General features: G+C 40.6%; 1 protein-coding gene across 1 annotated transcript in view; it reads right to left on the bottom strand.

The window, feature by feature from the left end:
- Window positions 1–4,203: 4,203 nt before the first annotated feature.
- Window positions 4,204–12,215, bottom strand: part of b4galt5 (UDP-Gal:betaGlcNAc beta 1,4- galactosyltransferase, polypeptide 5) — a 32,269-nt gene continuing 24,257 nt past the window's right edge. Inside the window, exons 5-9 of the mRNA XM_042409868.1 lie at window positions 10,636–10,752; window positions 10,245–10,432; window positions 10,029–10,151; window positions 9,446–9,547; window positions 4,204–8,659 (exon numbers count right to left, since the gene is read on the bottom strand). Of these exons, the coding sequence (XP_042265802.1) occupies window positions 8,512–8,659; window positions 9,446–9,547; window positions 10,029–10,151; window positions 10,245–10,432; window positions 10,636–10,752 (678 nt within the window). The 3' untranslated portion in view covers window positions 4,204–8,511. The remainder of the gene's footprint in view (window positions 8,660–9,445; window positions 9,548–10,028; window positions 10,152–10,244; window positions 10,433–10,635; window positions 10,753–12,215) is intronic.

The following is a 12,215-nucleotide window of genomic DNA, read 5'->3' as shown; positions in this document are numbered from 1 at the left end:
AGGCAGTGCCTTCATAGTGTTTAAGCAGGGTCACACATTTTGATAGCGGTAAAGAAAACAATTTGACTTCACAGAAACAGAGTGAGTCACCAATGATGGGTGTGATAGTAGAAACAGTAGTGTCTTCCTGTTAAGCACTACCACCTCACCCACCAATATTTGGTCCTGTAGTTATTCCTCTAGCATCAAAGATTTCAGTACATCAAATCTATCTAAATTTGTAATACATATCTAGATACTATGGAGGCACCATGTGCAATAACAGCTTTTTATGATGAAAACATTTGGGTGGCAAGCTGAAATTCTTAGTGACAGATTCTAAAGGGTCAAAAAATTTGGTATAACACCACAGTAACAACTATTTTTACAGGCGGCTAAAGCACACCGGTGTCCTGAGGGGAGCAATGAATATTCACTCACTAAGATGTGTCAGGTAGGTACAATATGCTCATCAGTGTCCTTTGTTGGTCACAAAAAGAACTCAGATTCCTTTGTTTCACTCCAGTAATCTTTGAATAGATCTTAACATTTTTCAGACTGTTTCTGTCCTTCATTGACAGGCTGTGGAAACAGCGAATAAAAGAAAAATATCACAAGACTCAATTAATGATTAATCAAAATGACAAAGAAAAAACTGCAATGACTTGAAAAGAGTTTTTGAAGAAGGTAAAACTCTTTGCTGGACAAGCCTGACAATAAGTAGCTGATGCTAAAAAACACACCCACTACGATCCCCATGTTGATGCACAATTGACAAATGAGAAGTCACAAAGTCAACCTGAGAATAATTAACTATTGAAAGCAGTTTTTAAAAAGCTTCATCACATTTATTGTCCTCAATGTCTGTTATAACAGAATTGGGATGGTTTGAATTATGACTATGCCTGTAGTCAGGTTGCACTGTCTGCAGGTTTCAGCACACGGTTTAAGACAGCAACAGCTCTCACTGATTAAATAGCTGTCAGCATGTAATGGGGAAGAGAAATGTATCATTAATATATGCTGCACTGCCTATTGGCTGGAGGAATGTGAGATGTGACCACACAGAGTAAGCAGTTTTGATACAGAGAATCATTTTTGTTCAAAATGCCTAACTTTGCACCAAATTGGTACATTGAGTAAACTGTGCTCATTTGATAAAAATGTGATTCAAACAGCATGAGAACATTTACTTAGTTTGCAAAACAAACCAACTCACAGGACTGTGGTCACACGGTGTGGTCAGATGATAAAGTGAGGTCATTAGGTGAAAGTGTGGAGGATATTAAAGTGTTTGTAGAGTCAGAGGTCAGGTGAGACTCAATGATAATGAATGAAGCTGAGTGAAATGAGCTGTAAAAATTAGTTGACTTTGCACCACTAATGCAACGTCAGCCGGTCCTCTGTACAGCATCAGCACATAGTTTTTTCAAAGACAACATCTCTCTGTAACCAGAACAGGATGAAGCAATCCCGGCATAATGAAAACCAGAGGCTAGACATAAAAATAAAACCGCTGGAGGGGCAATATAGAGCGGATGGAGAGGGTGGAGGTCACAGGCAAAGGCAAATATGTACATGCTGCATGAGAAGACAGCTGGCTGATGGACGAGGAGGAGATGAATGATAGTGAGATGATCATGACACAGGACAAAAAAAGTAGGATGGATGTAATGAGACATTTTAAAAGATAGTAGAGTGAGATGGCATCAGAGAGAACAAATGAGCAGAGACAATGGATGAGTATGGCTGTGACAGTCAGTGTGAGGAGGAAGCTCGCTGAAGAGGATGAGCCTGGTTTGCTGAAGATGAATGTTCAAGCTGATAGACAGGGATGTGACAAGGTCAGGGCAGGAAATGGACACTGCGGCAGAGAGTGCAGCAGTCTCAAGGAGGAAGAAGAACATGGAAAGCGGAAACAGATGTGTTTACAACTTTCTCGTCCCTCAGCTGCATGCCTTGTATCCCTGACAGGAAAGCAGGCTGGAGTCACAATAAGGCTCTTGAAGCTGGAGAAAATACTCGCCTACGCATGAGCCTCCTAAAACACCAACAGCACGCTGTTACAGCAGCAGCAGTGTAAGTTTAAACCCCAGGGCCTGACAGCAGCTGGATGCTCTGCCATCCCTTGGGAAGCAGCACTACACAGAGGACTGTCCTATTGGTGACCTGGAGAAGACACAGCTGAAGGGGGAGGGTGATGAGAGAAAATAACATCAGAGAGAGAGAGAGGGAGAGAGAGATAGTTGGGGCGGGGGGCAGGTTGAGTGGTGCTGTAATGCTGGGTAATGCTCATACCTGATACCATGACAAATTGTATGTAATACCATGCAATGTTACAAATTCATATCCGCACATGGGAACTGTGGCTTCTCTTCCTCCAGTTCTTGTTTTAGCACATGCATGAGACAATGTATACTCACCACATGTGCACGCACACACACACACATACACACACACACACACACACACACACACACACACACACACACACACACAGCATCCCGTAAGGCACTGTTGTTCTCTATTACTCAAACATCTGATTTAACCAGATATGAGAGTACGAGCCCTTTAATGCATGATGTCAGTACGTATATCATATAGAAGGTACACACAAAGCTAAAAATTGCGTAAAGCTAAAGGGCACGTCTCTCTGGTTGCTTTGCAGTGCTACAAGAGGAGGCACGTACATACACACACACACACACACACACAACCACGGGAGCACGGAGTGGTGGATGAAGTGTGGATGAAGAGAGCAACGCCCTTCTGCACCACTGAAGGCCACAAATTCAGTTATTCAGCTATTTCCTGATGCAGATTCCAGTTTAGGACACTCTGTGGGGAGAAGTGGAGTGAAACAGACACGCGAGCAGCGTACAAAGGCAAAGGCGCCACAGATGACATCAAAGCCTTTGAGTGGCACAAGACTCGAGGGGCTGCATGTGGATGAATTAATAACGGATGTGTGTGTGTTTGCTGGCTTGTGTTGTATACACATGCCAAGACGACTCTTGAGATCTTAAGAGCTGCCCTCTGTGTGTGTCTGACAGCTAAGCGACAGTGGCGTTAGCATACCAAAGCCTTGTGTTTCCCAGACTCCATTAAGATGTGGCTACTCCAGCCAGGCCTCTGTGCTTCTGCCAAGCATCTCCCTCTCACACTGCAGCTACTGTTACACAGCAGGAAAGAGGCATGAGTATTCTCTGTGCAGATGAATGGAAAAGTATTTTTTGCATATTTTCAAATATACAAATGCATCATATTAATAAGCCGTTATTTGAAGTGGCATATACGCTGCACAAATTCTGTGGAATACATTTAAACTCCCATGTAGATATCCCTTCCCTGCCACTTAGCATTTTCTTTTCTGAGAGCATAATTAAATTATCAGCTGTCACTTCTGTTAACTAGCGGAGATGCGCAGTTAATGTGCTAAATGCCACAGGGCTGGAGCTGCTCTGATTCAATGCATCTTAAGTGACCTCTCGTCAAAGCATCTCATTCTGCTCTGTTTTTTTTTTTCTCTCTGGGTGACAGGCTGGACAATCCCAACAAGCATCATCTTTGTTTGAATATCCGGATGTGTACATGCTAATGCACATTGTGAAGCATACACAAGCACATGCAAAGTGTCAGCAGAGCAGTCAGAATGACATGAGTATGAAGAGAAACTATTAAAAGTGTGCTAAAAACGGAGGAATCTTGTCCCAAGATGCTTTGGTTAGTAAATGTTAATCACAAGAGCCACAGCCCTGATGTGAGACAATAATCCTTTGTTTGGGCGAGTGTTTGAGAGGAGACATGATGCTGTCTATAACCCTGCTTAAAGTGTAGAGCCCTTCAGTGCTCCTGCAGGCATTTAGTCTTCAGATTCCAACAAAATTTTGTTAAGGATCCTCACGTAGATATTTATAGAGGACTCTCAAACAGACTCTGACGTTGCAGTGTAACACAGCCACTTGAGCTCTTTCACTGGCAGCTCATGCTTGAACTTTTGAGTTTGTGTTCTGCTTTCTGCTAAAGTAATGAAGTGAACTTTAAATGTTTGCTTTACAGGAAGCATGCCTGCGTGCATGTTAACATTCGGTGTAGCAGTAGCGTGCAATATAACCACATGATTATTCTGCACATTTAAAACAGAGCCACTGACCACACTGTGAGGAAATGCTTGGGCACAGCCCACAGCTCCAGTCAGCAAACATGGACACAGAGACAAAGAGATACTGTATCTTTACAAGTTTCATTTTATTGGTGTACTTTGACAATAACAATGATGGTATAAAAGAAAATCTCCATCATACAAATTTCAATAATCAAAAGATAATATGCCGATACACAAACAGATCCACATAAGGCTGACATCAAGTTTTGACAAGTGGCTTCAAATGGCTTCAATTCAAGGAGAACGTCACTCCTTACAATCAGAGAAGATATATCTTAAATTTATTAATCTGTATCCTTTTTCTTTTTTTTTTTTTTAATAGTTAGCTTTCATACAAAAGAAATGAATCTGTGTAGATTTTGGAGTGGATTGTGTCGCTGGTTTGGGTGCTGTGTTTCATTGCATTATAAGCATATGGTGTTTTTGGCTGACATATCGCTATCCTACAGTGCTTTCCACTGACCTACACCTTACCCCAACTGCTGTCACCATCAGAGAGACATCACGAACAGAAACAAAGACATTGAACTTCATTTGAAGATCGATGCTTATGTCTGCCATCATATGTCTCCTCTACTGCTACAGCATATTAAGCACAGGAAGGCCTCAGGAATGCAGCCTCTAGGATTGTGAGAGGAATCTAAAATTTTATGGGATAAGGATATTTTTAATTTTAAAAAAAGGCTGTGATGTAAAAACATTGATGTCGCTGTATAAGCTTCACTAGCACTTAAATGGCACCAGGTAAATCCCCAGCCAAACCCCTCCAAAGCCTTGTTCTTTATGCTAGCATCTGTAGTGATTCAAGACCTTATAGAATTTCTAAAACACTACACACAACAATATTTACAATGATCATAATATTGGTATGCACTTTTGTCCATTTAAATATTTTGCATATAAAAAAAATAAAAACTTGAGTGAAAAACACTGCAATAAATTAAGAAGCTTTAAGGCTGCCAGTCTTGTCAGATGCCCAATAAATGGTCCCTTCATTTAAACCGGCACAGAATGGATCAGAACGGATGAGATAATGGTACGATGAGCAGCAGGTTTGGTCTTGGTCTGGATAGAGACCATTTACAGTATATGTAACAGGAACAAGACCAGCCAGCATGCTCTTATCACAAACCTAACATCTATTTTCAGTTTTAGATAAAAGCAAGAGAGTGCTGACTGATTTGCCCCTGTTACTAAGTTATCTAGTGGACAAAGCTGTCTAGTAATAACAGAACAAAACCCATCTTGTTGAATATGGAGTTGGCTGATGAAGCTGCTCATTCTACATTGTGGAGTATAGAGCCTAATACTGACTCTAAGAATATCTACGTCATCCTCTTTATATTGAGAAGCCCCTCTATGTTGAGTCTGAACACTCATCCTAAAACAATTTGGCTTTTGCTATATGTCCATCTAGCTTTTAATTTAAAGCAATGAAAAAAAAATGAAATGATGAATTGACAAAATGACAAAAAAAAGATAATATACAGTGTATCATGTACGTGTTAAGAACTAAAAAAGAACCTGCAAGTTGTTCACAACCGAGATCACTATAAATCATTTTCTTATCAGTGCTGGAAAACAAAATGAAAAACAAAAAAACCTCAAATCTCAAATGGAGGACAGTTAAACCTCTGAAAGGTTTAGCCATTTCACTCAAACACACGTGGAAAAGAAAACTTAACGCAAACGCTGCTACTGTCCATGACCTCCACTGAGCACCTCCTGAGTGATTGGCTAGGAGGTAAACACGTGCTTCTGCTTGTGGCAATGAACCAGAACAACAAATGCACTGATTAGCTTCACCTGGCATGATGAGAAGGCAACAGGTTTACAAATGTATGGATCAAAAAACACAGCCACTTATACAGGATGCAGCTTGCAATTAAACGCTAGAGCCATAAAAAAAATCGCAGGGATGTTTTGTCCATCGATAGTGGCCTTTCTGTTGTTAAGATTGGTTCCAGTAAGCACGTAGAGAGAGACTCCCTGAAAGGGAACTCTGAAAGGTCAGCACCATTGATTATCAATTAGTACCAAGGAGATGCTCAGTGAAAGACATTGACTACTAGCATTTTCTGATTAGGTGTCTTGCTCTTCCTGTGGTTGTCACACAAAATGGCCTCCTCCAACGTGTCTGTTAAGCAGATTAATACACATCAGGCTACGGGGTTCTGTTTCATTTCACCAGACTAGCTATTCATGTCATCCCTGAAGTGGAAAACTCTCCATCTGAATGAAATGAATCAGCTCCCTGTTTACACAGACCTGAACCTTAAGATCCCACACAAATACGCATAACTACGAGTTTCAGTGCTTCTAACACAGTCTGTCATATGTCACCTACTAAATCATCACATCAACCGCAAGAAACATAAAAACCGAACAATTACAGAAAATAATCCATAAAAGATCAAATAAATAAAACGAGGTCCAGCCTCTTTACTTCTTATTTCATTGTGGGAACACATCAGTTAGTCAACCACCCACATTTTCCCCAAAAGATACATCTTAAGAAATGCATACAAGGCGATTTATGTGAAATGAAGTAGCTGCATGACTAGAGGACAGACAGTGAGGAGAGAATGTCTGTATGTTTTTTTTTTTTTTTTTTTAAAAAAAAGGACCTACATTTACAGTATTGGGATATTGTACTTGAAATAAAACACTGTAAAATACACAAATCAGAGAGGGACATTTGAGCAGCCGTTGTGTACTGCCAGAGTGCTGTGTCAATGCACAGAGTTCAAAAACTCTCTGAGACAAAGTCTGATTTACACACACACAAAAAAAACCCTCACTGGCAAAAGCCTGGCCACAAGTCAACAAAGCTAATCAGTGGTTTATCAACTGACGTCTTGGATGAGCATTCAGACCTTTTCCCTATCCAAGTCTAGATAAAGAAGTTTGTTAAAAAAATAAAGGCAGGCATTAGATACGTTGTTGAAGAGATACAGTTTTCACAGCACTCACAGCGGAGGAGGGCTGGCTAACAGTATTACAAACACTAGACAATCTGAAAAATAACAAAGCAAAAGCTTCTGTAAACACCAGTGACAGTGACAGCAATCAAGTATTCTCTACCTTCAATGCTCTTCCATAAAAATGAAGGTGAGTAAACATCAAGGATGTGGGATCTAAAAATAAAACGGAATCTGTTTATCTCTCCCTGGCCTGGACTTAAACACATTGCACGCAGAGTGAGGTCTCCAGTCAGTCTGTCACAGTTTCAGGGGTGAAGTCTCCCAGAGGTCACCCTGGAGACCTTGGACTGACAACAGGATACATACAGGCCATTTGCATAGCTCTCCCTCACTTATATACACACAGACACGCACACAGACACATACAGGTTCTGAAAAGGGTGGCATGTTTGCTTAGGCAAAGGTGTGTTGAATGTGAAGTTTGCATACGCAGTCACTCCTTCTCGGTAGTCCAATAAGAGTATGCTAGCACCTGTGCTATTGCATCTGTATAGTGAGGAAGTCAGGTCTAAGTTCAGGTGTCTGATATTACAGCTTATTGCTAACGGGATGAGCTTTGCTCTCCAACACAGCCCCTTTCAGGCAGCCGGGACATCCAATGCAACTATGCAAACACAAACATCACAGTCTTTAAATGGTATGTTCACAGGACAAAATATAATTGATGATTAAGGTATTAATATTCTTTAAACTCAGGATAAACTATTTCACATATTGATGATTGAAAACACTCACTCTTTATATCATTTTCTCTCACTCTCTTCACTTGTAGATTTGGCATACCTTCTGCAGAACCAGCTGCAAGCATCTACTCTGTTAAAGTTGCAGTGTGGTTGTGTATGTGCATGCAATTCACAGGTTTACTGCATTTGTGAAAATAAGAAGTAAGAGAGTAAAAATCAAAGCCTCAGGGCCCATGTCAGCACATGTAAGTCAGAATGGTTGTGTGCGTGCATGTGTGGCGCGTGCATGCACTCAAATGTACCTGTGTATCATGGCCTATTTTAATAAACAAGCACAATAGCAAAGGGCTGAACTAATCAAAACAGGCTTATTATCATTAACTGAATAAGGAAATTAATGAATGGATGGATGCTGAAGGCCAAAATGGTGCAAAAGGCATGTGGAGACTGAAGACTAGATAAGCCCAGATGAGAAAAGTGATGGATTGTGGCACAAACAAGTGCAGCATTTATCCCTATTTTCTTATATGATTTATCCAACATACTTATTTGAGTCTCCATTTTTTGCATACAAACAAAAGAAACAAAGCAAAGAATCAATCAACTAAAAAGTCCTAAGCAGTGCTGCAACTGGTGAGATATGGCTGATGTCCAAGAGGACTTTGATTCCCAGATGGTTTGCAGTCCAGCTGTTCCTACGTCAGTAGTCAGCTACGGGTGCAAGCATTCTGCTCAAGCTGACTGTGATGTTGGTGTAGAGAGGCCTCCTGGACACTAGGGGGGAGTAGTTTAGGTTGTTGAGACCATCCACTTTCTGTCTCTCCTTTGAGTGGCGTAGAAGACTATACCTGCAAGAACAAATAATTGATCAATAAATCTTTTGAAGAGAAAAGAAGAGAAAGAAGCAAATACAACACTGAAGAAGACAATGCAGTGCAACAGTGCTGCACTCATAAACTGTAAAAAAAAAAAAAAAAAAAAGGATAATGGATGTTGAGTTTGGCATTTTGACCGTCGCTATTTTTGGAGCCAGAAGTGACCATATTTGGACGAGAGGGTGCAGCCAATCCTGATGCTAGCTGCTAGCTTGGTAAGAACGGTGCATTTACAGTCTATGGTTGACTGTGATAATGCTAATGCTAATTTTTGTTTGTGAAAAACAGGTATATTATCATTAAATTAAAACAAAATGGACTTACCAGAAAAACTGAACATCTGACTTTTTAAAGGGTCTTTTAGTACAACTATATGCTGAACACTACTTTTTTAGGCGAACAAAATGTTACAATTAACTCAGATTCAGATTGTGCAATCTGCAATCTCACCACTAGATGCCACTAAATCCTACACACTGCACCTTTAATCAATGAAAGAAACATTTATTCCTTGGGCTGTTTTAAGTAACTTAGATTTTGAGCAGAGAGAGCATGATTGGAATTCAGCCCTGAAGCATACAAGCATATCACATGCAAAGTCTTTAAAAGAGTTGAAATTCTCTGAAAGTCACTGCTCTGGCTTTTCATGTGACTGGCTTACATCACATGAGCTTAAGCTCATGCCAATTATCAGGTTCCACTTTTAACCAAAGTGTGTGTGTGTGTGTGTGAATGAGCTGTGCATACATAGAGACTAACCTTCCCAGGAACTGGACTTCTCCACGATGATGATGGGGAATTGACATGTAGCGTCCCTGCTCTCTGTGTGGTCTACTTACTGTATAATTGGCAAACCGCACCCTACACAAACATATTAAATGTTCAATGATCCATCATATGCACAGTCAGGCAGAGCAAGCATTGCAATGTGGACTGATTGTCATATACTCCTAGAAAGCATAATAATTACTCTGTGGGACACATTATCTGATTACATACTGTCATACATATAGACATATAGAAATACGAGAGGAGAGACAAAAAGGTTTTGCAGTAAATGCACAAAAATGGGGTCATTACAGACAGATATAAATACACAACTCAATCAGAAAGAACAGTAAGAATTGGCAGTGTGTATTGAGAGCCCTGAGTGTGTACAGCTGCCTGTGAGCTGTGTAGGTGGGGGAAGGAACAACAATGCTGTGTCACAAAGGCAAATGGAGGGGGAAAAAAAATACAAAAGCCTGCTATATGCCAACTGGCCTAACCCATCTCTCGTGCTGCAGCTCTGTCAGATAGGCCAATGTTTGTGTGTGTGTGTGTGTGTGTGCTTTCTCGTCACCTGTTCCAGAGGTCATCGTCCTCTCCCCCCCAGCCCCAGAATGCATTAGGAAATCCATTAATCTTCTTGAACTGCTTCACCGTCAGGCCACTGACACCACCGAAGAACTCATTATATGGAAGCCTTGGAGGGACAATTACACATATTAAATTCATATTAAGTAAGGAATACATTTACTGTACTGTATATCCCCATAGAGACAGAAACAGGACTCACATATAGGAGTACTTGTCGAGCTTCACCGCAAAATGTCGGGGCATGTCTGTGCAGCCATAGTAATTCCTGTCGTTCTCCATGAGGTGGTCCACATCGTGGAAGACCAGACAGTCCCAGTCCAGGTCCTTCATAGCCTCCTTGTAGCCCACGTTGAACAACATGGCTCGGTTAAATGGCTCCGTGCCCCCCTAGACAGAAGGATTACAAGGGACGGAAGCAGTGGGAGAAAAGAAAAAAAGAGACTTTCATGTTATGACAATTTCTTTTTTATGACTTGTTATGTAATAGCTTTTCATGTTCAACTGTTTCAATGAACATTATTATGACCTGAGAAGGTGACTCACTTCCTGCAAGTGTTGCATGGGTGAACTGGGAATGCGTGTGGGCATACCTGCTCTACAACATAAAAGGCAAACTGGAGTCTCTGTTTCTGCAGTACTGGCACCAGGTGTCTGAGGAGGATGGGTAAGTGTTCATGTCGGTTCCTGAACGGGACTAGGATTGCCACCTGGGGACACAAAATGGAGTAGAATATGTCAGACATGAAATGACATACATGTACAAACATAACAGTCAAACATTTGGACACACTTTCTCATTGAAGGGAATGGGAAGGTGTGTCCAAACTTTTGACTGATACTGCATATATACTGTAACTGAACAGGGACAGAGTCACAGAGCAGTCTGATCTGTGCAACTAAGTAAACAGAACTATTTGTACAAAGTGTATATGTTTCTGAGAGTCATGATCTCTCAGCAGTAGGTAAATGGGAAAGTGTGGGTGAAAACAACACCAAAAACCGTTAATTATCGAGACTTGACATCTTGACTTGACATGCCTGACTTCTATTTCCACAATGAGATCTGACACGCATCGATCATAAAAGCATTGAGATACTAAATGTCTGTGAAAGGTGTGTCGTTTTTTTTTTCTTTTCTTTTTCCCAAGTCCGTTTTTGAGTTTCTTTTGAAGTGCAATAAAAGGCAAACACAGGGAGGAACAAAAAGCATGGGAAATGCAAAACAAAAAGTGAGAGACTACTGTGGTAGATGAGAGAAAGACTGCTGGCTAATGAGAGCGAGAAATAGAGATTTGGTTGTGAGAACATACACAGTCCCTCAAGGCAAATGAACGCGAGAGACAGACAGGCAGATGGCAGGCAAGATCGCTCTGTTGGACAAAAAAAGAGTGATAAAAAAAAAGAGCACATGCCAGAGGAGTGTGGTTCAGGAATGAAACAGTATTGCAAAGTACACTGAAAGGGCAGAATTCATGTTTTGCCTGCTTCTTGTACTTTGTACTTTTGACATTTGAGTATATATGTACATTTTTTGCACGTGAATGTCAGACAGAACAACCACACTATCCTGATTTGCAGAATGAATGACAGAAAGCAGGTGAGTGGTGTGTATGAAACATTTTGTACACATGTGTCAGACATGCCAGTTATTGTGTTATGTGCAGTTTGTCACCAGACTGTGAACTGTTAGTACTGAACACTCCCTGTCATTACTTTTCTAGCTCACACGAAAGGGACATCTCACTCAACAGCACTTACATTTCCCCTTCACCTTATGTGCTCGGGTTTGGAGACATTAGCTGTAGCTTACTAGTTTGTGGAGCTTAAAGCAATAAAAATACATTTAAATTTTTCAACAGTAATATCTGTTTCTAAAGAGAATGATATGGCTACTCATAATAATTCAGATTTTTGTTTTGTATTCTTACTTAATGAAGTTAGACAGTTGTTGGGTGTACTTTGGAAGAAAGTAGCTTTTATTCAAACTGTTCACAACAAGGTCTGCACATCAGCATAAGTAATCATGACATTTATTTGGAAAAAGACATTGCTGTGACTTTGTTTTAGTGTTATTTACACCACAGCTTGTATGTCTAAACTGCGGCAAATCATACAAAAACAATTGGAATGGACTGGCAGGAGCATTTGTTATATTTCTTCACTCACTCGT

This window comes from Thunnus maccoyii, chromosome 4 (assembly GCF_910596095.1).
Source record: "Thunnus maccoyii chromosome 4, fThuMac1.1, whole genome shotgun sequence".
Lineage (NCBI taxonomy): Eukaryota > Metazoa > Chordata > Actinopteri > Scombriformes > Scombridae > Thunnus > Thunnus maccoyii.
Note: the sequence above shows the minus strand (reverse complement) of the source record. Positions and strands in the feature narration are given on the sequence as shown.